The following is a 27,090-nucleotide window of genomic DNA, read 5'->3' as shown; positions in this document are numbered from 1 at the left end:
AATCAATATTAACACTCTTACTTTCTCCCTAAGTTACTTTAGCAAATAGATGTATGTAAACACTTGGAAGTTTTAAGTTTGATCTTTTATAAAAGGTAAACACTGGTCATTTTTGCTACAATTGCATGTTTAGTTTTCTGGGAGTAAACATCACTAAATCCAGAGGGGCTTACTTCAGAATGGATGTGTATTCAGTTGCACTTCAGGATTTTCATAGAGAGAATAAGAGAGTGATAAAAAGACAGAAAGTTATGCTTGCAATAGAGAAGATGGTACTTCTAACAGTGAAATCAAACAAATTGTGCTTAATTATATGTTTCATTACAGTTCATACATTTTAAGCTAACACATTTATTATCAAATTTATTGCCATTGGCCTTGACAAAATTTAATGCAATTCTTATTCTTTTGATTTAGATATTGTGATTAAAAGCATTGGAGGTAGTGGTTGAGATTTGAGATACTACATTCAAACATTGTTCTCTTTTTTGATTGTTATCCATTTTTAGCTAACTGGGCACTTAAAAAGAACTTTAAAAAAACAGAATGAAACAATCTTGCTTTCCCCTGTCCTGCTTTTAAGCCACAGTTTAAAACAGAGCAATAGGTACAGTTATTATTATTATTATTATTATTATTATTATTATTATTATTGTTATTATTATTATTTATTAGTTTTGTATGCTGCCCACTCTCAAAAGACTCCAGGCGGCTTACAATAAAAAAGGGAGGGGGAATATAAAAACAGTAAATAAACAGTTTAAAATTGCAACAACACCCACAACTTGGAATGGGACTGGACAATTCAACAGCCCCAGGCCTGCCGGAACAGCCAGGTCTTAGTCACTTTACGGAATGCCGGAAGGGTAGTGTGGGTCTGGATCTCAACGGGGAGATCGTTCCAGAGGGCCGGAGCAGCTACAGAGAAGGCCCTCCCCCGGGGGGTCGCCAGTCGACACTGACCGGCCGATGGAATCTGGAGGAGGCCTAGTCTGTGCGATCTAATCGGTCTGTGGGAGGTAATTGGCAGGGAGGTAACTCTCAGGTAGCTAGGTCCAATGCCATGTAGGGCTTTAAAAGTAACGACTAGCACTTTGAAGCGTGTTCGGAGACCAATAGGAAGCCAGTGCAGCTCACGGAGGATAGGTGTAACTCATGAAAGAAATAAGACATAGATAGGGAGAACATTTGGCCATGCTTGTTGGCCTTTGGAAACTTGTTCAGCAGTATTAAGCAATGTACAGTATTTCACACCATGAAATAGGAAATTTCTGCTGTTTGAACCATCTTGTGATGAGAAGACCAAGGAGAAACCTATGGTAATGATTGCAAATTGTATTCAACTAATAGGACATTTTCTTACTTGGACACTAGAAGATTTTTGTCAGCTCTGTTTAATGTAGCACATTTTTGCCCCAAATAGGCATCATACTACTCTGTTCAGAGTAGTATCTTGGATCATTGTAGGGCTTTTTTGGGTTGGGGGGAGATGATTTGCCATTGCCTTTTTCCGATGGCTAAGAAAAAGAGACTGGCCCAAAGCCATCCAATTGGCGTTATGCCTAAGGCAGCACTAGAACCCATGGTTGTTGGTTTCTACCTTGGTGACTGTAACAATCATGCCAAATGGGATCCCAATATAAATAAATAAGTAAATACCTTTAATAAGTAAAATAGATTTAATGTTTGATTTTGTTTTATTTCATTTACATTTACTTTTGGAAAAACATTTATTTTGAAGTTTGGCATAACAATTCCTTCTCATGTAATACCAGCTTCCTGAGTGAGACTAGATAGAGTTATATACTATTTCAGAAAGCACCAACCCTTTATGGTAAGTTAGATCCTTCGCATGAAAATAATTCCAGCTTTAGATTCCAGAATTTCCAAATACATTTGGAAAAACCTTTGCTTGAAAGTTTTCCAGACTCTGTTAGCAACATCAGCTTCATGGATAAATGGTAAGAAAGGCAACTTCCAGGCAAACCTGTTTTATTGATTTAACACTAAATTGTGGGAAGACTTGGTATATATTACAGAAACTTGGTTAGAAAAAGGTAGGATGTTGACAATCAGTTTTGTGGGTTTGGGGGGTCTTTCAGCATCTGTGGCATTGATCTTAAGATACCTTATAGCAATAACAATAGCACTTAAACTTGTACATACTGGTCCATAGTGCTTTACAGCATTTTCTGAACAGTTTACAATATCATCATATTGCCCCAACAATCTGGGTCCTCATTTTACTAACCTTAGAAGGATGGAAAACTGGGTCAATCTTGAGCCCATTGGGATTGAATTCCAGACTGTGGGAAGAATTAGCTTGCAGTTCTGCATGCTCAAGGGCTTTTAAATGTCAAGGACTATGATGTGAAGGTATTGGTGGGCAAATGCCTCCACGTGACTTTAGATCTTTGCAATGTTTCTGATGTCCAAATATCCATATCAGCTCTTTGATTTAGGTCCTAGGTTGGTATTGGAGTTTGTTCTCCATCTGGTCTTTTATGATCAATACTTATCACTTGCAGTGGCCTGATCTCTAAATGCATAGTGGTTCCAGAGAGTTTATGAAGTGGGTTTGCATCCAAGAATTTATCAGTGCCTCACTTCAAGAGAGGGTACTAGCAGAAGCTTTTATGGAGACTGTGTTTTCCTTATGAGGTCTTCCTTGGAGCCTACTAATTTTTATAACAATCACAACCCTTTGCCTTTTTCAAAGAGTAAGTCATTGAGTGGGCACAGGATGCAGCTGCAATGTTTTCTAAAAGAAGCAGTTTCTTTGGATCTAATAATTTTCAATTAGGGTTCTGGCTTGGGTACGAAGTAAAATAGCATTGATTGTCTTGGCTTGTGATCTTTATCAGGACCTATATGGAGGTAATGCAATCCTAATTCTTTTGGATCTCTTTGCATCTTTCATCATTATTGAATATATGAGGATTAGCTTTTGGAAGCACTGTTTTGCAGAGGTTCCACTAATTTCTGAGCAGTCTTCTGTATCTAGAATTAACTGATTTGAGACATTGATCTGAGGACAAACTTACAGTACACTTTGGGAGGGGGTCAAAAAGCATATTTAAGCATATTTTTCATTAGTTCATTTATAATAGCATGGCCCTGGAATTTAAATTAGCCCCATCTATAGTAGGTTTCTGGACCTGGATTAGAGGGCTGTAAATTGTTGTTTTTATTGTATTATGGATGTTTTGGAAATTATTGTATTTTAATTTTGTAAACCACTGACAATCATTGAGATGTAGGATCTATAAATCATATAAACAAACAAATAGAGATTTATTTCTTGGCCAGGATGGATTTTGCTTGCAAGAATCAAAAAAAGATATTTTCCTTGCTAGGCCAAAGACTATTTCATTCAGATATTAGTCTCTCTTCAGTCTTATTCTTATTACTGAAATGAGGATACTTCATCTTAACTGAATCATATAGTCCTGAATCTATAGTTTACTTGAATGATTATTTAATTGCCAAGATTAAGTTAAATGCTGAGAAGAACATGCAGTGGAGCTTATTCATATAGTGATATAGATACACTGAGCTTGTCGATCAGAAAGGTTGGCAGTTCAGCGGTTCAAATCCCTAGTGCCGCGTAACAGAGGGAGCTCCCATTTCTTGGCCCAGCTTTTGCCAACCTAGCAGTTTGAAAACACGTAAAAATGCAAGTAGAAAAATAGGAACCACTTTGGAAGAAAGATAACAGTGTTCCATGTGCATTTGGCATTTAGTCATGCCTGCCATATGAGATCTCTTCAGACAGTGCTAGCTCTTCGGCTTTGAAACGGAGATGAGCACCGCCCTCCAGAGTGGGGAATGACTAGCACACATGTGCAAGGGGAACCTTTATCTTTACTTATTGTGCTTACACCTTATTAGTGTTTGCTCTTGGCAGTTGCCTGGACTAATTCCTGAAAGTTTTTTTTTTAAATATATATTTCAGAAGAATTTTACTAGCGACTTCTTCCTAGGGCTGAGAGATAGAATCAGAATCAGAATAGAGCTGGCAAGGACCTTGGAGGTCTTCTAGTCCAGTCTTCTGCTCAGGCAGGGCACCCTATTCCACTTCTGATTGGCCAAGGTCACCTAGACCATATTGTGTCTAAATATGGATTAAAACTCTAAACTTCTGATTTCTAGCATACTGCCTTTAACCACTATGCTAAGCTGATCCTCTAACAAATGTTTTATATATGTTTAATTTTTTAAAATTAATTTTCCATGGTATAAAATGTTTCAAATATAGCATTCTAATTAATCTTAACTAGGGTCCCTATAGGTTATCAATAAGTCTGCTTTAATTCAGAAAGTAAAGCAGTACTTCTTCAAGTGAGCCTAAAACCACAAATTTGGCTTAAAAATCCAGAGCTTCTTGCACCATGTAAACAAGTTTTCAGTTTGCTATAATGTCACCTGCTAGCATTTGCGATTCTATGAAAGGTGGACATTACCTGCCAGTAAACTGTGGCTGTCCCTTTGTCTATTTGTATTTATCATCATGTTATTCCAAAAAGCTATATAAAACAATCTCTAATAAAAACATAAAATCACATCTTGAAAAAAGTACAATAAAATGAAAAAAAAACAAAACCATTGGCTGGAAAATTCTGGGAGTTGAGGCATATTAAAATTGCCAAGTTTGAAAAACATTGTTTTACATCAAAATATTTCAGAGTGGTCAGTATTATACTTGGCCAGTGAGTGCCTTGCTTAGCTAGATCCTAGTCTTAATCAAATGTGCAATCATGTACTCGGATTGCTTGACACAATGCACAGGTGGCTACCCGCTGACATTAAACCTTCTGAACTTCTCTCCTGCTGCCTCCCATATTCATAAGTAATCTGTACATTCCTCCTAGGATTGTGAGCACTTGGGGAGTTGCTAAGTGTCAGAATTTATCTGTACAATTTTGATTAGACCAGACTTGGCAGGGGTTTATTTTCTTTTTAATGATCTCTTGCTGTGAATCTGAACTTTGAAAGGAGGAGAAGAGGGGAATGAAACAGTAATACTGGTGGGAGGTGACAGTGAGGGTTAGAAGCAGAGAATAAGAGAAAGAAAGGATAGTGAGGAAAAAGTCAAAGTGGCAATGTCTGTGCCGAGGAACAGAATGATGAGTATCTGCTCTTGAATCTTAATTATGTTAAAGATTCCAGTGGGAATGTTTCCTTAAATGCTTTGACCATAAAAGTGTCCAGGCAGTAATCTGTTTTCTCATCCCTGCAGTAGCAATAAAATATGCCTCTAGTTTTTTTCCTCCTCTTCTTTAGTTAGTTAGCAGCTGGTGAAACCTTTTGGTTAAAACAAACAAGGATATTTCTTTAAAAAACAAATAAACAAGCCTTCCTCCCATATATAGCCACTTTGCTTACTGTCCCCTACTGATTTTTTTAGAAAGCTCCCAAAGTGAATCTGTGCCCATTGCAGTCATTTTTCTTTTTCTGGAAGGAATTTTTCTTAAATGCTAAGGTCATATATTTAACATTTTAAAACTTCGCTGATTTCCCTCCAGGGGATAAAAGAAGTTCCAGGTGCTGCAGCCTCTAGACTGAAGAGATATGGATTAACCCCTACAGAGCATCCAGTTCAACCTTCCCTTACCTCCTCCTTCCCCCCACCCATTTTCTCATCCACTTCAGTTTTCTTTGTGTCTCCTGCATCCTGCTAGGCAGGTGTCAGAGCCCTGAATGCGGGTAAAAGGCCCTGTTGATGGATACCACAGATGGAGCGTGGAAATTGGTAGAATAGGCCTCAGCCACAGGCCATTTCTAAGGACTCAACAAAAGCTGCCAAATAAGTCAACAAAAATCTTGAAGTTCACAAAGGGAAAGTGTCATTTGTCATTTACTCTGAGCCTGTGAAGGGATATCAGCCTTGCCTGCAGCCTCTCCTCCCTTGTACCCGAGTAAACATGCTAGAGGTCACTCATGGAGATTTCACTACAAAAAAGGACACTGTAGGTCAGAAAAAGACAACAGATCTGCTCATAGCGCTCAAGTTACTGTATGGAAATAGATGCATTTGGCTTTTGGTAAATAAAAAAAGTATGGTTGTATGCAAAGCGCATAAATAAGTCAACTATATGGCTTACAATAATGCTTTGTGACATCTCCACCCAATGCATAAATTCTGGGAATCTAGAGATATAAGTTTTCCATATAAGTACATGGCATCATTTAGAAATCCAGAATGTATTCCACAGAAGGGAATATAGCTATGATATTCATCTTCCTAAATAATATAAATAACATTTTGCTAGACAAATTAGTAAAGTTGGAAGATACCTTGTATAGATAGTATTTAGAATTTGCTTTATTTCCAGATAAAAAGTTACACATGCAGTTTTGCAAAATGGCTCAAGAGCTTCAGTTTTGAATAAAAATCCTTGTACGATTTTGAGCCTCCTGATGTTAGCCCTGGAATAGCATTACATATACAGTATGGTTGCTCTGTGTAGTTGTACATGAAAAAAGCCATTGATTTCAAATGGCGAGCAAGAAAACTAGTGATTAGATAAATCCATACAATATATTATATTGGAAGTTGATACATGCTTTTCAAATGGTTGTCATGCTTTGCTGCTACAATTAGTTAAATCAAATAGTTCCCTGAGAATAGAGACAATTAAGAGAATGAATGATTATGTGTATTAGTTGTACAGAGTTTCTCTAGATATATTTGTTTATGGTGTTTCCTGGAACCATCAAACAGGTCATAATGGGATAAAGAACAAAGAATCACTCAATTTAGTTTTAATTCTTTTAAGAAAAAAAATCAAACTTCATGGCTGTTCTTTTGTAGCTTATGGGTTTTACATCTTATTTCCAAATAAAGAAGCAGCAATCCAGCTTTCTATCTAGATGGCTCTTACCTTGATGATGTTAAGGACCTGAATATGAAGACTTTTCTATTCTCCAAGGCCTTGGGTCACGGCGATGATTGAGCCACTTTTGGATAGCTTTTTGTTGATACATTTTTCTTCAGGCTGATCATGAATATTTTTTCTTTTGTGAGATTTGTCTTACTTTTTACGTTGTGAGCTGTGCAGAGTCCTTGAGAGTTAGATGGACTCCAAATTGGTTAAATAGAAAAAGCAAGTAAGTTTTGGGGAGCTGAGAACAGTGAGATAGTTTGGATCCTAAGATCAGCAGAGGGGATGGCTGAGGAAAATAATTTGTCTAGATGGAATGTATTCAAAATTATCCTTATAAGACAACTTTTAAGATTCATTAACCTTAATTGAAGTATATAATTAAACCTGGTGGTGAAATTCAAATTATTTTACTACTGGTTCTGGGGCGTGGCTTGGTGAGCATGGTAGGGGAAGGATACTGCAACATCTCCATTCCCACCCCACTCCAGTGGAAGGATACTGCAAAATCTCTATTCCCAACCCACTCTGGGGCCAGCCAGAGGTATTTGCCGGTTCTCTAAATTACTCAAAATTTGTGCTACCAGTTCTTCAGAATTTGTCAAAACCCGCTGAATTTCACCTCTGATTAAAACTCACACACAGACGTTTGACTGATGCTAAGATAAAGCCCATCAATGGTAGGTATTGGAAAATCCTGTAACTCAGCGTTTTATACAGGGATGTGCATGGGAAACCAGCTCTTTAGTAGAGACACTGAAATCTTATCATGTTGAAGGTGGTCTAGCACACATGCCTGTGGCCTTCAGTTTCAGCCAGTGTGAAGTGATAAGGCTTAGCTAGGGGATAGAACGCCTACTTTGCAATTCTTAGCTCCATGTTCAATTGATTTTAAATGTTTAATTCTTGTTGGTTTATATTTCTAGCTAATTACCAAACTTAAATAAATACATGCAGTGGTTCAGTTCAGCCTTTTTTATTTTACAAAATAGTACTCAGATAATTCCAAAATTGTTCCCATTTAAAGAAAGCAAAGAGATTGCTAAAACTCCTTTTGCTCAGATAATCTTACTTACATGTGCTAAGGGGATATAATAATAGAAAAACAGAAATTCTTTTCCTATACTACACTGTGGAGTATGTTTCTAAAATGATTTCAATATACTTGACTGAATTTGTTTTGTATTTGCATTCCATCTGTCTTTCAATTTATTTGAGAACATATGCTAGAGAATTGGATATCGTTGAATTCTCTTTTCAGCTAATTATATTTATTATTTATTTACATTTACTAAATTTGTAAGGTCATCCAATTTCAACAATTTGGTGGCCAACAGAAAACAACAAGAACAAAGAATAAACTAAGGCAAGACAAATTTTAAAAGCTCCAAATATTTATTTATTATTGCAATTTATATAACTCTCTCTCGCTGTGTTGTTTTGTATTGTTTTGTATTTGTTGTTGTATTGTTGGCATTTTGGGACGCTGCTTACTTAGTTGCTGTGAACCATATGGCTCATATGGTTCATTTGTTGTACAACAACAAATACAAAACAATACAAAACAACAACACACACACAAACAGAAAATAAAAAATAAATCACTATAATGACACAATCTATAAGCAGTGTATACCAAAGACCAGCAACTATCAAAATAGTAACAGGTTCTACGCCAAGCAGATGGCAAAACCAAGTCTTTAAGGTCTAACAAAATCAGAAAGGGGTTAAGACCAATCTGATCTCTTGGGAGATGATGTTCCAAGAGAAAAGGCTCCCAGCTGGCATTCCCTAGCAGATGGGGCTGGGCACTTGCCTCTCCTACATGATATTTTCTACCAGGACAAGCAGAACCTCAACTAATATAATATATAAAATAGCAACCAAATATAATAATAAAAACAACCAAAACGGGAACCTGAACTTAAATGCTTGAGAGGAAAAAAATCAGTCTTAATGGTTTTCCTAAAGACAAGCAGAATTGGGGCCTTATGTGTTTGCCATAGTGATGATGAACCCAGAATGTTGGTCAGGATATGGATATTGATCCTTCAGACATATATATTCAGCAATAACCTCTGGGCACCTTTGCCAATTCAGGCAGAGAAAATGCTGGGTGAAAAGGGTAAATAGTGCATATAAATCTTTCATGTGGCATATACTAGGGCAGGTCTGTCAAATTCATAGCCCACGGACCGGATGCATCACGTGCTGGCCACACCCATGCCTGATTTAGTGAAGGGGGGGGGGAATCATGATACATCATGCGATGACACAGGTTTGACACTCCTGTAGTAGGGTAACAACATATCCAAGTTGATCCATAAGCCCAACATAAAATATATACATATTAGATTACTATACAATCATGTATAAAACAAAAAGAAGTTGTAATATTATTGTCATCCTATCTACATCCTCAATACCAGTGAACATGAGGGGAGACAAGAAACTTCCTATCTCTTCCCTCCTGATACAAACCAGATTGGACTATCTATCAATAATTAACCTTTGGCAACAAAGATTTACTAATCTATGATGAACTTGCATTTAAGACCAACCTGAATGTGTAAAAATGCAGATCAATAGGTTTCTCAGAAACTTTCCATCTGGCAAAACAACTGTAACTATAACCAGAGATTGTGCTTCTCTACATCCAGTTTGCATGTGACATATTTCCTACTGCATGTCCATTTATTCTTCAACACGCACCATCATTCCCTAATCACCAGGAAGGCAGACTTAGTTATGCATAGAATCAAAGTCACCAGCAAACAGATGACGAACCAGAACAATCACAATTTCATTTTCCCAGCTCACATTTATTTCTATGAATTATATTGACTTCCAATTAAAGAAGCCTATATTGAATCCCTCTACTTAAATTTTTAAAAGGTTCTTGTCTAGTGACAGCACCTCAAACGTGCTACTGGATAGCATAGATATACTTTTTTATTCCAAGCAAATACTGTCAGCACATTTTTATCAGCTACAGATAAGAAAAACAATGCATTTCTCTATTCTTGTGCTAAGTAGTCAAACACATGTACAGTTTAGCTTGTAATTTCCTCTTTGCTTCACAATCATGTCTGATGTTTTTAAGTGTGCTATTAGCTTCTGCATCAAGTTAGTCAGGGAATCATCTGGACCAGGAAATTCACTTGCTGAAGTCAAAATCCAAAGTGCCAGCAAGAATATTTTTAGGACACTACTGCAAGCAAAGTCATGCAGGAATGGCTCCCTTACATAAAATGCCAGCAACTTTAAGTAGTGTGGACTTCAGCTCCAGAATTTGCCAGCCGAAGTCAACCAAAGGTGGGTTACTCCCTGTTCAGCCCAGATCAGGCAAACCAGTAGTAGCGGCGGTGGGAGGCTCTGTCCAACCACCTATGCATTTCTACACATGCGCAGAAGCTTCTGCACATGCACAGAAGCATCACGCATGTGCCCGAACCGGTAGTAAAAAAAATTGGCAACCTACCACTGAAGTCAACATATCTTGAAGTTGCCAAAGTTGAGGAACACTGACGTAGATGATTGGGCAATAAACACAACAACAATAAAGTTTCTAGAATGAAAAGAAATTACAACTTAGATTAAAATGTATCTAAAGCTTGTATTCTAGAAATAAAGGGAGTTATGAGGGCATCAGTGCTGGAAGGGTTGCTGATGGTAGTTATTATGGTAGTTTTTTATGGTAGTTATTTGTTGCCACAAAATAAAAGTTGTAAATTAATTAATCTGAAAATCATTTATTATGTTCTTGTATTTTATATTGTTTTAAAGAATGCATTTTATGCAAATATACTAAATATAGACGTTTGTTTGTGATAAATTAATTTTAATTTTTCATTCCTGTTTTGAGTTTTTAATTTTTAGAATCCACTAATCCACTAATCTTCCTGCAAATCATAAAGTTTAATTCTAAGCAAAATACATTAGATCTTACCATGTTGAATACACAATGTCTTCAAAGACTTGTGTATTTAGCATGGTAAACTCTAATGCATTTTGCTTAGAACTAAACTTTATGATTTGCAGGTTATAATTAATGCTTTAATGCATTGGGTCAAACTAGCTAATTTTAATAAGTTATGGTGAAACCATGAACAGTGCACAGAGGAATTAAGTGGCATTAGATGGCTGGAAAGGCAACCCTAGTTCACTAAGTATAGAAAGAAAAATGACTATATTTTCTGAAGTTTCTATAAAGAATTATTGAGTCATTGAAGGAAATATGATGTAGCATCCTCTAATATTCCAAGACTGCTTATTGTTTAAAATTGGACTACTGTTATTTGAATAAAACACAATTTGCTTAGTGCTAGTTCCGGTCATTTTTCTCCTGCTCTCCCAATCCAATATTAATTGCTCCATTGCTTGTTTGCTTGCTTTCTAGCTTCAGCACAACAATCAGATGAAGGTTCTGACATTGATTCTGAGCCAGATTTGCCACTGAAGAGAAAGCAACGGCGAAGCAGAACCACTTTCACAGCAGAACAATTAGAAGAGCTGGAGAGAGCTTTTGAGAGGACTCATTATCCTGACATTTACACCAGAGAGGAACTTGCACAAAGAGCTAAACTCACAGAGGCTCGGGTTCAGGTGAATATTATCTTAAAAGTTCCAAACAGCCTTCTTCTATTAGTTGTGTGGGGGAACAGATATGTCTTTAATAAGGATTTTTTTTCTTGGCGAAGAATGATAAGATAAGTTATGTTGCAAGACCATTTTTATTTTGAGGAGTTATCAGAACATTCGGTAGTGCTGAAAGAAGCTCTTCGGACCCCACATTTGATGCATAATTTATTTAGGTAACTGGGGTAAGAAAATCAGTGTGATTTATATTTTGAAACATATTGGACGGACTTTATTTTTTATCATTTAAAATAGAAAGTATGAAAGATAAATACATAAAAACACATCATTAAATATATTGACATGTTTCAGATATTGAAACTGAAAATTGACTATGGCTAAAAATTAACTATTTAAAAAACCTCTGCAAATTTGAACTCCTTACTTTAAATATTTGCATATTCAGTTCTGGGATGTCTGCTTTAAAGTGGACCATCAACATTCATATTTTTCTAATGCAGTGACTCCCAGCTACAAGAAAAGCAGAAGCCTCATTAACATAACAGCTGTCTTAATGTGGCTTTAACCCTGTGACATTTTACATTCCTTATGGTTTTTTTGGTTCCCTTGAGACACGTTGTGTCTCACACTCACTCCTGTGATCTCCAGTCTGGCAAATTTTCTACTGTGTAGAACATATGGGCTTTCCCCTTAAAACAGCACAAAGAAAGGGGGAAACAACCACAATCAATCAATGGTTAAAGTATCAGTGGGAGTGAACTTTTGGGAATTAAAAGAAGACCTGGGAATTTAAGTGCCACTTGTCTGTACCTTGCACCACTGAAATAGAAAACTCCAGGGAACTCTTGACATTTATCTTCCCAACCGCCATACCTCCAATAACTCTCCGTGTGCTCAAAGAAACATTTTTGCTTGAATCTTGGCACTTGTGTAGTCACATAAATGCTTAAATTACTACTTAGGATAATTCTTAAGATGTAGTCAGAACAAAGTTATCTGCTAGTAAATAGTAGTTCAAAAAAGGGCTGCATTGGTTGAATGTCTATTATTTGAAATATATCCAGTTTTACAGAAAGGTTTACATTTAATGGTGGCAAATGTATAAACCAAGAGAATAAGCTCAGAAAGAGGCAGGTACGAAAGTATGTACATAAAGTTATAATGATAGATGTATTAAGCTGATTGTTATGATGCTTGGAATTGTTAAAAAAAAACAATAAAAATCCTGGATAAAGTGACTTGCTGAATAAATAAATGGAGCCAAATGCTGTCGAGCAAGGATTTTTTTGGAATAAGGGATAAGTTGCACTTCAACCAATCTCTTGCCTATGCAAAAATTGTAAATTGCTGCAGCAAGATTATTGGGATAGCTCTTTAAAATGGCCAGAGTGACAAATATTCTCTGCAAATATTACCCCTTTTAAAACTTTAACAACAGTTGGCTGTCAAATATCAAATACAAAATACCAAGTCATCCAGACAGTAGTTCTGAATTTATGATTACAATTTGGATTGGGACCTCTGTTGCTAAGGCATGTTAGATAATTTTATGACCTCTTTTGCTGCAGTCATTAAGCAAATCACATAGCTATTAAGCACATCTTGGTTCCTGCTTTGATATTGCTTGTTAGAAACCCCCGTAGAAAGATTGCAAACAGTAATCACATGAATCGTTCATTACTTATAAAGCCTTACATGGTATTGGACCTGGGTACTTGAGAGACCGCCTCCTGCCAATTATCTCCCAAAGACCTATTAGATCCCACAGACTAGGCCTCCTACGAATTTCATCCGCCGGCCAATGTCGACTGTCGACTACTCAGAGGAGAGCCTTTTCTGTGGCTACTCTGGCCCTCTGGAACGACCTCCCCGTGGAGATTCGGACCCTCTCCACCCTTCAGGCTTTCCGCAAAGCCGTCAAGACCTGGCTGTTCCAGCAGGCCTGGGGCTGATGAGTTCCCAGCCCCACTCGAATTGTTGTGACTGTTGTGAGTTTTTTAAACTGTTCTTTGTAATCTGTTTTTTGTCTTGTTTGTTCTTGTATTGTTCCCTTCCCCTTGGTTTGTTAGCCACCCTGAGTCCCTTTGGGAATAGGGTGGCATACAAGTTTAATAGTTTAATAAACCGAATCGAGGAGAGCTGCACTGAAATTTATAGAGAAGTATTTTGAGAGTTTATGGTGCAATCGATTTGGGCATAAGATTTCCAGGATTAACATTTAGAGATGACCATTTAATTCTTGTTACAACTCATAACTGTGCCAGAAAACGTTCTGAAGTTCTCTATGCAAATTTTCTCATATCAAAACTATGTTATCTTCAATCAGTTGGTGCTTTGCTTCTTGGGTATTTAAGTTCTAGTCACACACCAGAAATCCAAGCTTCTTATCTTAAATATATTTCACATAACGAAGACGCTTGAACACAATCAAGCAATGTCTTTTTCATAATTTAGGACAGTGTTTCCAATCTCAGTAACTTTAAGAGATGTGGACCAGTGGTGGATTGCAGGTGGTATGTCCAGGTACGGGTGTACTGGAGCCTGCCCAGAGCACCAGATACCATTCTGGTAGAGTACTCCGGAGGGCCCACCCACCCGTCCAAGCTCCTTACCAGTCTTTTAAGTCTACAGCGCTTCTGTGCACGTGCACGATGTGTACAGTGCATGCACGGTGCTCCTCTGAGCAGCTGGAGCGTTGCGTATGGTTGGAATGGGATCCAGAACCCACCACTGGTGTGGACTTCAACTCCCAGAATTCCACAGTCAGCATGATCAGATAAATGTTTTTTTTCTTTTAAATAGTAAATCGCTGTAGCAAAATTCCCTGTGAAAAATAGGACAGGAATTTTAATAGCTTGGATGTATCAGTCCAATATATTCAGGTTTGGAATGGAACAGACTAGATGACCTTGCGGATGATTTCCAACTCAATTCCCCAATATTTACATTTTTCCCCTTTGTTATCATTTTTCTCTGAAGTAGTTTATAACTGGACAAGGCAAGATCTTATTCCATTGATGCTGGCCGGGTATCCTTTCAAAGCTGTGGTTCTTCCCCCAGGCTTAACTTCGTGAAATTGGCCGTGACATTTCAACTGACTTATCCTAAACAGAAAATTACCAATGTGCTTTTAAGGGAACATGATCTCTCATTCAAATAGGCAAAATGTTTGAAAAGAGAATTTATCAAGACAATAGAGGATAGTTTCCTCTAAACAGAGCCTGAGCTTTACAAGGATGAATGCCAAATACGTACCAAATCAAAAGACTAGTGCATTGATAGAGACACATCTAATTTAAGCCAGAAAATGTACCTCCCTCTTTGCTGCAATGCTGTATATCTGAAGTATTTATTTAATTTTAGGCTGATTCAGTGGCCATGAAAGAAATGACAGGGCGGGGGGAGGGAAGAAAAAGATTGGAAGTAGTAGACATTAAATGATGGAAGGATATGAACAAAAAAGGAAAGGAGAGAATGATGGAATTTTGGGTAAGAGGAAAAACAAAATTAGGAAGTTTGCCACTGCAATAGTATCATAAAGGTAGCACAAAAATACATACAGATATAAACATATACTAATACACACAATATGGCAAGTGTCCCATCATCTCATTTGTGATTATGTTGCTGAGACAACCCCATAACTAACTCACTCTCTCTCTCTCTCTCTCTCTCCCTCTCTCTCTCTCTCTGCCTTTGATTGACAATGCCCTTTTACAAAATTGTACAACAATAAATATCTCTAAATGATTGGAAGTTATAGGAAATCATGGTCAAGATATGGACAAGGATGCATATCAGAGGAAAGTTTGCCTCTTTCCAATGTTGCTATGCTGTTGTTATGCTTATTTTACTAAGCGGTGGATCTCCCACCTTCATATTGGTCCAATTAACTTTTCAGAACAATTTTTAACTGGAGGGCATCCCTTTGTATGCTGAAAGATAGGGCAGGGGAATGAATGGAAATAAATGTGTTTCAGGGCTTGTGTTCACTGGTGGATCATTTTCATATACTTGGAAGAAAACACAGCAGCCCTTCCTTTGTTGTGGAGAACATGCACGACATCCCTATCATTAGCCATAATGAAGTGATTGGTTCATGAAAAAAGAAGGTAGTGACAAGAGAGTGGCAAATGCTATGCCAGTAAAGGGTGCTGTCCTGTATTAGTAAGATTCAATTCCTAGTCCACAAATGGAATAATAACAATGCACAATCTTGTCTTTTATATCAGAACTAGAAATATTTTGAGGCAGTGACAAAACATGGTCTCAAGAAATTGGCCCTTTAAATCATAACCTGGATATTTTGTTATCTACTGTAATAGCACACAGTAGAAGATAAATATTAGTAGGGGAAAGGTGAAGCATCACCTGAAAACAGAAAGGTATGTCCTGAATTGGGAACTGATATGGTTATGTTCTTCAAACTAAAATTGGTCAATTTAAACACACTAAGGAAATGTCTCTTTTTATTTTAAGATAAGAAAAGGCAAGCTTTCTTAATGAGAAAATATAATAAAAGGATGGCAATTAATTAAAAATAATTAGTTTTATTAGGGTAATGAAAATAGTAAAATAAATAGAATAATTGAATATTATTGACAGGCAAATTAAACTAATAAATACTATTGATAGGTAAATTAAAATAATAATTACAACTAGAGTAAAATGTCCAGATAAGTAGAAGAACCTTCATAATACAAAGAACAAACATGAAAAGAACCTTAATGGAGTGTATTTAAATTGAATACAATCACAGATTAGGCTTTTCACATGCCACAACTAACTTAACACCAGTCCACTTCAGGATAAGGCTATCTTTATAAAATATTAGGATAAATATCTAGAGTAGAATAGATGCAGCTTAGATGTAGGATAAGACAGCATCTTGAAACCAAATGTCTATGTAGATTTCAGTCATCCAGGTCATAGTTGCTTCAAAAGTGGTTTTTCAAAAGACAACTGGACTGTTTTTTCCTTGGGGAAAAAGAACAGATGAACAGAATGAGCAACTAGTCATCCTACCAGAACTGATGAAGGTTCTTGGATGAGAAGAAAAACATCCTCCACCTTTTCGTTTCTCCTCTTCCTCCCCCTCCTCCTCTTCCTCGAAACAGCTCAGTTGTCTTTTTAAAAAGCAACAACTTTGAGACATCTTGAAACCAAAGCAAAGAAGAGAAAGAAGGTTTTAGCTTATGAGGTAAAGCTAGTATAATTGGCCATACTCTACTCATTCAGCTACGTATAGTGACCTTTAATTCTGAATTAGTTAAAACTTTCATAAGCCTTTTATTTGTAATCTAACCCAATGCAAGTAAGACATATATCAATACAGCGTGACAAATGCTGAATGCATTTCAAAATGATTTAAACTATTCTCAACTATTTCTAGGTTTGGTTTAGCAATCGTCGAGCCAGATGGAGGAAGCAAGCTGGGGCCAATCAGTTGATGGCTTTCAATCACTTGATTCCAGGAGGTTTCCCACCCTCTGCCATGCCAACTCTGCCAACTTATCAGTTATCAGAATCTTCCTATCAACCTACTTCTATTCCACAAGGTAGACTTGAAAGATTATTTTGAACTGTACTTTGACATATTATTTATTCCTTTGAAGCTCTGAATCTCTGAAAATCATAATTACTTCTCCATAAATGTTTACACTAGTTTCAGTGGATCAGCATTAACATGGAAGGTGAAATCTGGAAATCAATTTCAGATGTTCATCTTTTACAATTAGAGAACCTCTAGAAGCATGGCTAGGAATGAAGACTATTGTATTTCCATATGTTTGGAGAGTTATGAATTGTAGCTTGATCAGGTTCATCACCCATTCTGGTTCATCATTGAAGGTAACTGTTTTTTAATGGTAAATGCTACGTTTGATGCTGCCTCCAAGAATAAATTCTGACAAGAGTTGGATATAATACTTGAGCAGACAAAAGCCAGATTGGAATTTGAAGAGTTCTGAAACTTTATTAAACAATCATGTGCTTTATTATAGAAAACCTAAAATTAGTTGTTGTCATGGATTCTGTTGTCTAAACAAAGAATTCTGAATTACAGCTGAGAAAACTCAGAGTTCTGAATCCATTGTTAGAATTTCCAAGTAGTTTCATTAAACATGAGTTCTTACAGTCTCATAGTTTATTAATGCAGTCTTAAAGTTACTTGGAATCACATGAAAGTGATCAGTCAGAGAGTTTCCTAAATTAATGACTTCTTTAGAAGAGCCGAGGTGGTGCAGTGGTTAAATGCAACACTGCAGGCTACTGCTAGATCAGCAGTTCAGCGGTTCAAATCTCACCGGCTCAGGGTTGACTCAGCCTTCCATCCTTCCGAGGTGGGTAAAATGAGGACCCGGATTGTTGGGGGCAATATGCTGACTCTCTGTAAACCGCTTAGAGAGGGCTGAAAGCCCTATGAAGCGGTATATAAGTCTACTGCTATTGCTATTCTTTTCCAAAGTTTGATGATTTTTTATTTCTTTATACTACCTTAATTATCTCAATAATTTGACAACTCTCTTTCAAAACCCCAATGTGTAACATTGCTTTTGTTATTTGTCTTCCTTCTGTGTTTCCTTCTTCCTATTTCTCCTGCCCTTGCATCACTTATCAATTTTTAAAAGCTAAGGTTTTCCTGACTCAAGGAAGTAAAGTGCAAGGTAGAAGGAGGTTTTGTAAGAAACAAAAGGATGACTCAAATCTCCAAAACCTTCTCTTCCATTATAGTCTAAATGATCTTGAGAATGAACTTGGCTGAGTTTGAACAAGCTAAACCAAACCAAATATACTGCACAATAGCTTTACACATGATGTGTACTCAACCACTGAATAGTTTTGAACGTTGGGAACTGGTCTGGTGAAACTTTCTATGATCTAGGTTGGCTTTTGAATGGGAAAATGGGAAGATTCATACCTGTGTCCCTTTTCATTGCAGCTGTGTCAGACCCAAGCAGTACAGTTCACCGACCTCAACCTCTTCCACCAAGCACAGTACACCAAAGCAGCCTCCCTTCAAATCCAGACAGCAGCTCTGCCTACTGCCTACCAAGCACAAGGCATGGCTTTTCCAGCTATACAGACAGCTTTGTGCCTCCATCCGGGCCCTCAAATCCTATGAACCCTGCCATTGGCAATGGCCTTTCACCTCAGGTCAGTCCTGCTTTTTCAGACACAGGATTTGCTGTATACCCAAACTAAATTGTCTGTTCCCCAAGGCCATCATACAATGATTTGCCAAATTTAAACCATAAAGTATTCTTTATATAAGCCACATGATTTCAGTTTGCTAGTTTCCTCCCTCCTTCCTTTTTTACTGACAGAATCAAAAGTCATAGCTTATATTTAGTTTAAGGCAATGTTTCATAATGCAATCCCAAAGCTTCTTGCTTGTATTCGGCTGTCAGGCATGTTTGATGTGGTGCTTTTCCACAATATATATTTTAAAGTTGATTTCTTTCCTTTCCCTTCCTTTAAAAAATAACCCTCTCCAGAGTCATTGATTTTGGTCTTGATTCTTTGTCATGGAAATAATGAAAAAGATATGTACTGTTTAAATTTAACCTTAGGAGTAGGTTGCTCATTACCTCAGCTGATGAGCAATCCACATTAAGCTGAGCTATAATCGAATTATGAATACATAAATTAAGAGCATTACTGCTCTCAAGAAGCTTATAATGACTTGAAGGACATAATTGTTTTCCTAATTTGCATGAACCTTTCTTGGATGATCATGTTAATAAATTGCCTTGATAATTGAGTGCCAGAAAAGGTTGGTTAAACTTCCTACTTCTGGCACAAGTCTTCAGCTTGATATTATTAGTTTCTGCTGAAATATTCTATTAGTGTGGATTTAGCACAGGTGTTTTGGAGAGGTATCCACTGAATTTTGAGCAATGATACAGAATTGGGAGGAGGAAGCAATCTATAATTACAATCAGGAAATCTCTTCAGGGATGTGAGAATTTTAACAGCTTTATTTTCTTTCTGCTCTTTCTCTGTGGGGTTAAAAAAAACAGAAGGAAGCTTGGAATGACACAAATGAAAAGTGAAAAGACAATTATACTGAATTACACACTAATCACTGACTATCACCACTGCGTAAGCAGTAAGAGGGCATTCTAATAGGCAGAAAATGAGATTTTAATAGCACAAAGGGTGGCCAAAATAACGACTCCTATATCTTTCGCTTTTTTCATTTTCTGCAACTTGAGGTCTGCATCTCCAGAGCACACTTCCTGGTTTCTGTACCATGGTGATAACTCTGTGCAGCTGAAGAGTTCAAAGGCAATAGAGTTGAAAAGGATGAATAGCAAAGGCAATGAAATAAACATTTTTGCCTAAAGGCAAAAGTTCATAAACTCTTTTTTTGTAACAGTAAATGTAAGTAAGTTTCAGCTATTCCTATAGCACATAGTGGAATACAAAACTGTATGGATTAGACCTTCTTTAGCAAAAGAAAGATAGGCTGCCATTTGAAAACAAGTTGATATATTTTCAAAACACTTTAATAGAGAGTTTTCAAGATTTCTCAATTACTAAGTGTAATCTTTAACAAAAGGCTTGACATTTTATGATGCTGCAGTGATCCCATAATTTCTGGCATTAAAATAAAAACATTGTTGACAGTTAAGGTATTAATGTTTTCTCTTTAATTGAAACAAAATTATTAAGTTGTGAAAGAGCAATGGAAAAGTTCAGTGATATTGGATCAATTATAGTTAATGTCCCTGATATTCCACTAAATAAACTAACTACCTTACTGTTTTGATGACTAAACTAGGATCTGGGAGCTAGTAAATGGAACAGCCTGGAGTTCTGTGCTTACGGTTTTCATACATAAGGCATAATATTAAGAATTTATTGTTATGAATATAGCCAAGGATTGATTGTGATGTTATTTCAGATGTTGGATGCACAACTAGTTTGAGAAGGCACTATATTCAACACAAAATATAAGAAGTCTGCTTTTGGCAGTGATATAGAGCAGGGGTTTCAAATTCAAGGCCGGTGTATCTAAGCAGCGATGTGCTTAGATCTGGCCTGCAGGGTTGCCCTGGAAATAGGAAAGGACCAGCTCTGGTGCCCCTGACAGCAAAAACGGAGCTCAGAAGAACACTGTGTGGCCTTCCCAGGGTCCATTTTTAGCCGGGATGGCTCCTGCAGTCCTTTGGCAGCGAAAACTGAGCTTGGGAGGCTGTACGTGGCCCGTTCAAGCTCCATTTTCACTGGCAGAAAGCTGCAGGAGGCTGCCCTGGCTGAGAACAGGGCCTGTGAGCTCCATTTTAGCTGGCAAAGGGCTGCAGGATATTTTCCTAAGTGAAAATGGGGGCCGTGAGCTCAATTTTTGCTGTTAGAGGACCATGCTCATTTCATCCCGGCCAGGTCCACCCAGCCCCTCGAAGTCAAACTGATGTGGCAATCAATGAAATTGAGTCTGACACCCCAATATAGAGTATTACATTGAATACTACATAAGCATACATACAATCTACTCATAAAAACTAATGTGATGCTTTTAAAGATATAGATTCTGGAACATCAGAGCGTGAAACTTTAAAACCTCCATCGTCAATTATTATTATTTTTTAGAGATTCTGGAATGTCAACATTTTGAATCCATTTCCAGTTTGAATTCAGGCACTAAATGAAATTACCTGAAGATAAGACATTGCTGAAATCATAGTACAACTTATTTAAAGTTGAGGTAAAACTAGGTTTCATAGAATATTGAGTTGGAAAAGATAATTTTGCATTTGTAAAAAATTGCAGATATGTGTTTGTGTGTGTATGTGTGTGTGTGTGCGCGCAGCATTTTCACATTCTTAAATTTAATTCCAAGGAGAGACTTCATGAGGCCATTCATTTACTGGGCATTACAGTACTAATCACTAAAAGGGGAGAATCTTATTGAAAAATTTCTTCTTTCCCTGAAAACATTAAAACAAATCATCTGTCTAATTTCTCTGCCAACAGTTTGGAGGAAAGAAATTTGAAGCCATATAATCTTCAGAGTGATGAAAAGATATGCAACATTAAAAAACAGTGCCAGCAATAGCACCCTCTCTCATGTCTAATAATTAAAAATCCCCCCCCCCGCCCACAAAAACTACTAGAAAGAAGTTTTCAACCATCCAAAAAGCAACTTTTGAGAAATTGGAAGACAGATTTTGGGCCTGTATCATATTAGTATAAAGTATCTCTTAATCTGTACTGAAAGAACGAACAAGAATTCAGATGAGTTCTAAAGTTGTACGTCTCAACTTCCTTCAGATTTAGAGCAAATCTGTATTTCTCATCAGGCTGACTGATTCTTTTTCTGGTATCTGTTTTAGTCATTAATACCTGATGGTGGTAAGGGCTCTTCTGCCACAAATGGTTGATCTTTGCTGGAATAAAGATTAATGATGTCAAGATTCCCTGTGGCCTTTGCCACCTGGCCCTTTCAATGTATGGAAGTATCTCCACTTGTAGGCAGTCATAGCTGCTATAGTCGAAGACATATAGAAAGTATTCGGTTGGCAAGGTTGGTTCTCAAATCAGTTATATGCATTTTTTTAAAAAAAAATCCATTCTATAATTCCAAGACCAGAACAGTACAGATATAAGAGGTATATAATATATGTAATTTACATAAATTTTACATTTGGATATGTTATGTATAGCATGTTGCTTTCAGTCTTCCAGGTAGACTTGTTTGGAAGTTGAGTCCCGACAACTGGACTTCTTTTGTTTGACATGTTTTGCTGTTTAGAAGCTACTTGGATAAGCAGCAAAACATTTCAAACCAAAAAGGAAAAAAAAGTCGTGTTGCCATTACTCAACTTTCAGACATCAAGTATAGCACATATATAAATTGACATTTAATGTCAGCTCTTTTTATTACATTTTCTAGGTTCATACAATAACTTTCAGACTATTGCTGTTTTTTCTGCAAATGAGACAAAATTTCATCAGTTTCTTTTGATAAACACTTGTGAAGCCTAAAACACAGAGGCAAAGTTAGGACTTGGTAATGGCTGCTGGGAACGTAATACTACTGATTTGGTATATTCCTGAACACCTTCTTTTCAGAAAAAAATGACATTAAAATTCAGTGTACAATACTGTCCATTTATTAATTTGTTTATTGCTTTGCTTAGGATTTCAATATTTAAGGCATTGTAACATATCTTTGCAGTTTTTCAAAGAAGCCATGTCAAGTTATTTGCTAAAATGTAATTATTTCTACATTCTAAAAAGCCAAGAATCATAAGTAGGAACCAAAAGCACATTAAACAACAACAACAAAAAAAACCTGAATGTATACCTTGTATTAAAAAAGGAAAAACATCTATGATCTAGAGCAGTGGTTCCCAAACTTGGCAACTTTAAGGCTTGTGGACTTCAACTCCCAGAATTCTCCAGCCAGCAGAGCTGAAGTCCACAAGTCTTAAAGTTGCCAAGTTTGGGAATCACTGATCTAGAGGTAGCCCCACAGACATTAAGCAAATACATTTTCAGTTTGTTGCTATTATATTTGTTTGTTTTCAGAAGACATTCTAGGGAGAATTTATATTTGAGGAACCAAAATAATTTCTCATATATTCATTGATATATGAGACAAAAGTGATAGAAGTATTTCAAAAATTATTTTAATGTCTGAAAAAATCCAGCTGAAATATTATGTTAGCATCAAAATGTCATTTTCAATCATTAGGAATAACACTTCCTAGATGTGCTGCCACTTACAAACATTATTCCAGGAACTACTGAGGAGTTAGGCGAAGTATAGTGAATAAAGTGGACTCTTTAGTGTACATTTAAGCCTGTATAAAAAGTATATGGTATGACATCTGTAGCAGTGCGCAATTTCCTCCTCTGAACGTCTCAAATTGGGAACAAAGGAAACAAAAAATGATGCTTGTTTGGCTAAAGAAAGGGAAGTACCTCTGGCATTTAGAGTGGTATTATTATTTTTCTTTAAAACTGGACATTTTGGATTGAGATCAAATTGTTGAATATTGACAGCCTGATACATGAACCTAACTGAAGCTTTGGATATAAAATACTTCATTGTAGCCAAAGTTACTTTAATCTTAAATCTAAATCTAAAAAGTTCATATAAGATTCATAGATTTTGCCAATTTCTCATATACCACAGTATGTCATTTTTCTATTATTGAAATTAATCCAGGAGTTAATAAACTACAATAAGTACAAACTTGGAGAAAAACAGTGAGATAAAATTGTTTGAACAGCTTGAAAACAGCAGCCCTTGTATTTGTTATTTGCTGTTAAATTTAATTTATAAAAATACAATTTATTTATTTTCACATTTCCATTCTGCCCAACCTCCTCAAGAAGGACTCAACAAATAGATGGAAAAAGACTATGCATTGGGTTCCATAGAAAGCGTGGTTGGTCCTTCATTTGCTGTGTTGTGTAGTGCACATGAATTTTACAGTTAGTTCTTGAATTGCAAATCCGATTGAGCCAAAATTTCTGTTGCTAAGCAAGACAGTTGTTAAGTGAATTTTGTTCCATTTATGTCTTTCTTGCCACAGTTGTTAAGTGTATACCTGCAGTTGTTAAGTCACTCAGTTGTTAAGTGAATGTAGCTTTCCCATTAATTTTGCTTGTAAGAAGGTCATCAAAGGGGATCGCACAGCATGAGACGCTGCAACCGTCATAAATATGAGTCATTTGCCAAGCATCTGAATTTTGATCATGTGACCAGGAGGATACTGCAACAGTTGTAAGACTGAAAAATGTTCATAAATCACTTTTTTCAGTAATGTTGTGATTTTGAAATGCTCACTAAATGGACTGTTGTAAATCAAAGGGCTATATATGATTAAATAATATAAGTTAATGAAGCCAAGGAGAATTATTTCTGTTTCCTGAATGTTTAAAGTGAATCACATTTCTAGCCTTTATGGTAAAGAATGAAAAAAAATGCACACATAATCATTATTACAGTATCATCTTTCATAGATGCCAAATCTATTTCTTTAAGTATATGGAATATCATTGCAAAATAATGAGGGGTAAAATAGATCATTAGCAGTGTAGCAATAAGACAAGAGGGATAAAAAGAGTAATCCTTAAGGTGGATGCAATGAAGGAGTAAATCTGGGAGATGGTGGTTTGCCTAGATATTTTATCTGAGATAATAGTTGATCGTAACTCTAAAAACTGGGTTCATTGGCACGTGTGAGAGTCAGTGAGATGATCTGCAGAATTTATTTCTTTTCTGGAGCAGGTTATTATTATTTTTTTTTAATTTTAGTGTAAATGGGGAGGTGGGTTTCCCTAGGGCAAAAGGGATCACAGCAGGTAATGCCATCCATCTAAGCAGTAGTTTGAAATGTTCAGTGCAGTGATGAATGAGAGTATGTGACCCACATCTGTTTTACAAATTAAAATGGATCAGTGCCCTGACATCCTTAGGAGCATTTGTCAAGATTCCCTGGACAGAGCTTCTGTAAATTACATGCTGCAAATGTGTCAGGGTCAGATAAGAGGGTGTCATTAACTTCACTAAAGTTTACTCATGATCCTATCACTAGAGTTTAATACTTTAACAGCCAATAATTTTCTTGGTGTTGATTCATTAAAAGTTTCAATCACGATAAGGAGAGAGCGAGAAAAAAAATAGCCCCCAAATACGGAACATACTTGCCTCCCGTCAATTACGTTGCAGACAGAGTTACAGAGCATATGAAATGCAAGCATGCGTAAATGAATTAAACATGTGGGGATTTTATTCCAGTCCTATTAAGTCACATTGCATTTCATTGAAATAACAGCATTTGCACCCTTGAGACTAGGTATGTCCTGTTTAATAATGTGATAGATGTTGCTATTTGGAGAATTCCATACTATATGCTGAAAATGGAACCCACTCAGAGGTGAGTTGCTCCCAGTTTGTCCCAGATCGCATGCGCAGAAGTGTCGTGTGCGCAAGAGCGTGCCCGAACTGGTAGTAAAAAAATGAGCAACCCACCACTGAACCCACTACATATTTTTTAAAAAGATTATATATATTGACTGTTTTTCAAAGAAGAGTTATAGCAAACATATAACTTCTATAGCAAATATAGAAAAGCAGCACAGCAATTTTGTTGTAAATCAGTACTATTGAAAGGCTCAATCTAATTAAAATTATACACTGACCATACCCCCTAAGGAATTAAAGCTGGGTAAAAAGGCTGGTTTAGATCCTGAATCAAACTTGACACTTGGACAAAATGAATCTATAAGAGAGAAAGAAAGATATTAAACTTTCCTGACAATGATCCAGAACTGATTTTCCACCTTACCTTGTGGGATTTATTTTCAATCTTTTAGTCTGGCCTACTGCCTTAAAAGCCCTGATGTCTTCCATCTAAATCCTACCAATGCACTAACATATTCAGTTTTTGAAGCTGAGCCAAGAACTGTCACTGTTCTCAGACGCTTTTACATTATAGTAATCCTCATTTAGTGACTATAATTGGCATGTGCAACTTGGTCATTAAGTGAAATGGTCACTAAGTGAAACCAAAACTGTGCTTTTTATCTTACTTCAACTTTTCTTTGCTTTAAAGTTCTTTATAAGATTGTAAATGTGAGGAGTGGTTGTAAAATTGTTTTTTCATCACTACAGTCACTAAATGAAATTGTCACTAAATAAGTAGTACTTGTACTGTATATAGCTTAAATATAATTGTGCACCAGTAATGCATATTTATTTATTTATTTCATTTAGTTATTTATTTTATTTATTTATTTCATTTAATTATTAAATTTATATATCGGGGCATACTACTTACATGAAGTCAGAAATTGTGCACTAATTACAAGGCATCTGATATTTCATTCCCAGCATTAATGAGAATTCAAATACATGTCCAACTCTCTGGTCCCTCTATCAACAGCATCTAAATTGTGGAAACTTCTTCCAAAATCAGTACCTTGGTCTTCATTATTTGAATGTACCTAGATGTTTCTGTACAATCAGGACTTTAATTTTGAACTTTTAATATTTATTTTCAGTATTCATGTTATATTTCATTTTCATTATTTATGATATGTTTGTTTCATTACTGTATTGTTTTATATTTTATAAATCTGCTAGATATTTATGAGTCAGTGGATGTAATTAATAAAGCAATAAATATAGAGGTATTCTCTATGAAGAAAATTGCATGCTGCACTGGAAAGATTTCTTTCTTTTTTTTTTTTGCTACAGTTACATAAAAATGTGGCATAAATAACTGAGTTTGATCTTTAATTTAAAGGGGAAAATTTTTCACTTTACATCTAATTTGAGTAGAATCCAATTTAATAATACATTTGAATCAGCTGAGATTTATGTAGATATGTAAACAAAAACTGAATAAAGTCTCTCAAGGGAAAAAATAAACTCCAAGTTAGACTGAATTTCTGAGATTTTTTCCACTTTCTTTTTAAACCGTTGACAGGAGTGAATCCATATTCCAAACCCTAACACATGAATATACTTATTTCATATTTGTTTCCCTTTTCTTTCATTGTTGGAAGTTCAAATGACAATCATTAAAATGTATGTGCATAATGTACATAAACAATATTGACTTAAAAGAACTTCAAAATACTATGG

At 36.3% G+C, this 27,090-nt stretch overlaps 1 protein-coding gene across 1 annotated transcript in view; it reads left to right on the top strand.

Moving 5' to 3' along the window:
- PAX3 (paired box 3) overlaps positions 1-27,090 on the top strand; it is a 94,588-nt gene that overhangs the window by 61,047 nt on the left and 6,451 nt on the right. The window contains 3 exon segments of the mRNA XM_032225478.1: positions 11,284-11,489; positions 16,876-17,041; positions 18,424-18,638. Coding sequence (XP_032081369.1) covers positions 11,284-11,489; positions 16,876-17,041; positions 18,424-18,638 — 587 coding nt within the window.

The sequence above is a fragment of the Thamnophis elegans genome, chromosome 10 (genome assembly GCF_009769535.1).
Source record: "Thamnophis elegans isolate rThaEle1 chromosome 10, rThaEle1.pri, whole genome shotgun sequence".
Classification (NCBI taxonomy): domain Eukaryota; kingdom Metazoa; phylum Chordata; class Lepidosauria; order Squamata; family Colubridae; genus Thamnophis; species Thamnophis elegans.
Note: the sequence above shows the minus strand (reverse complement) of the source record. Positions and strands in the feature narration are given on the sequence as shown.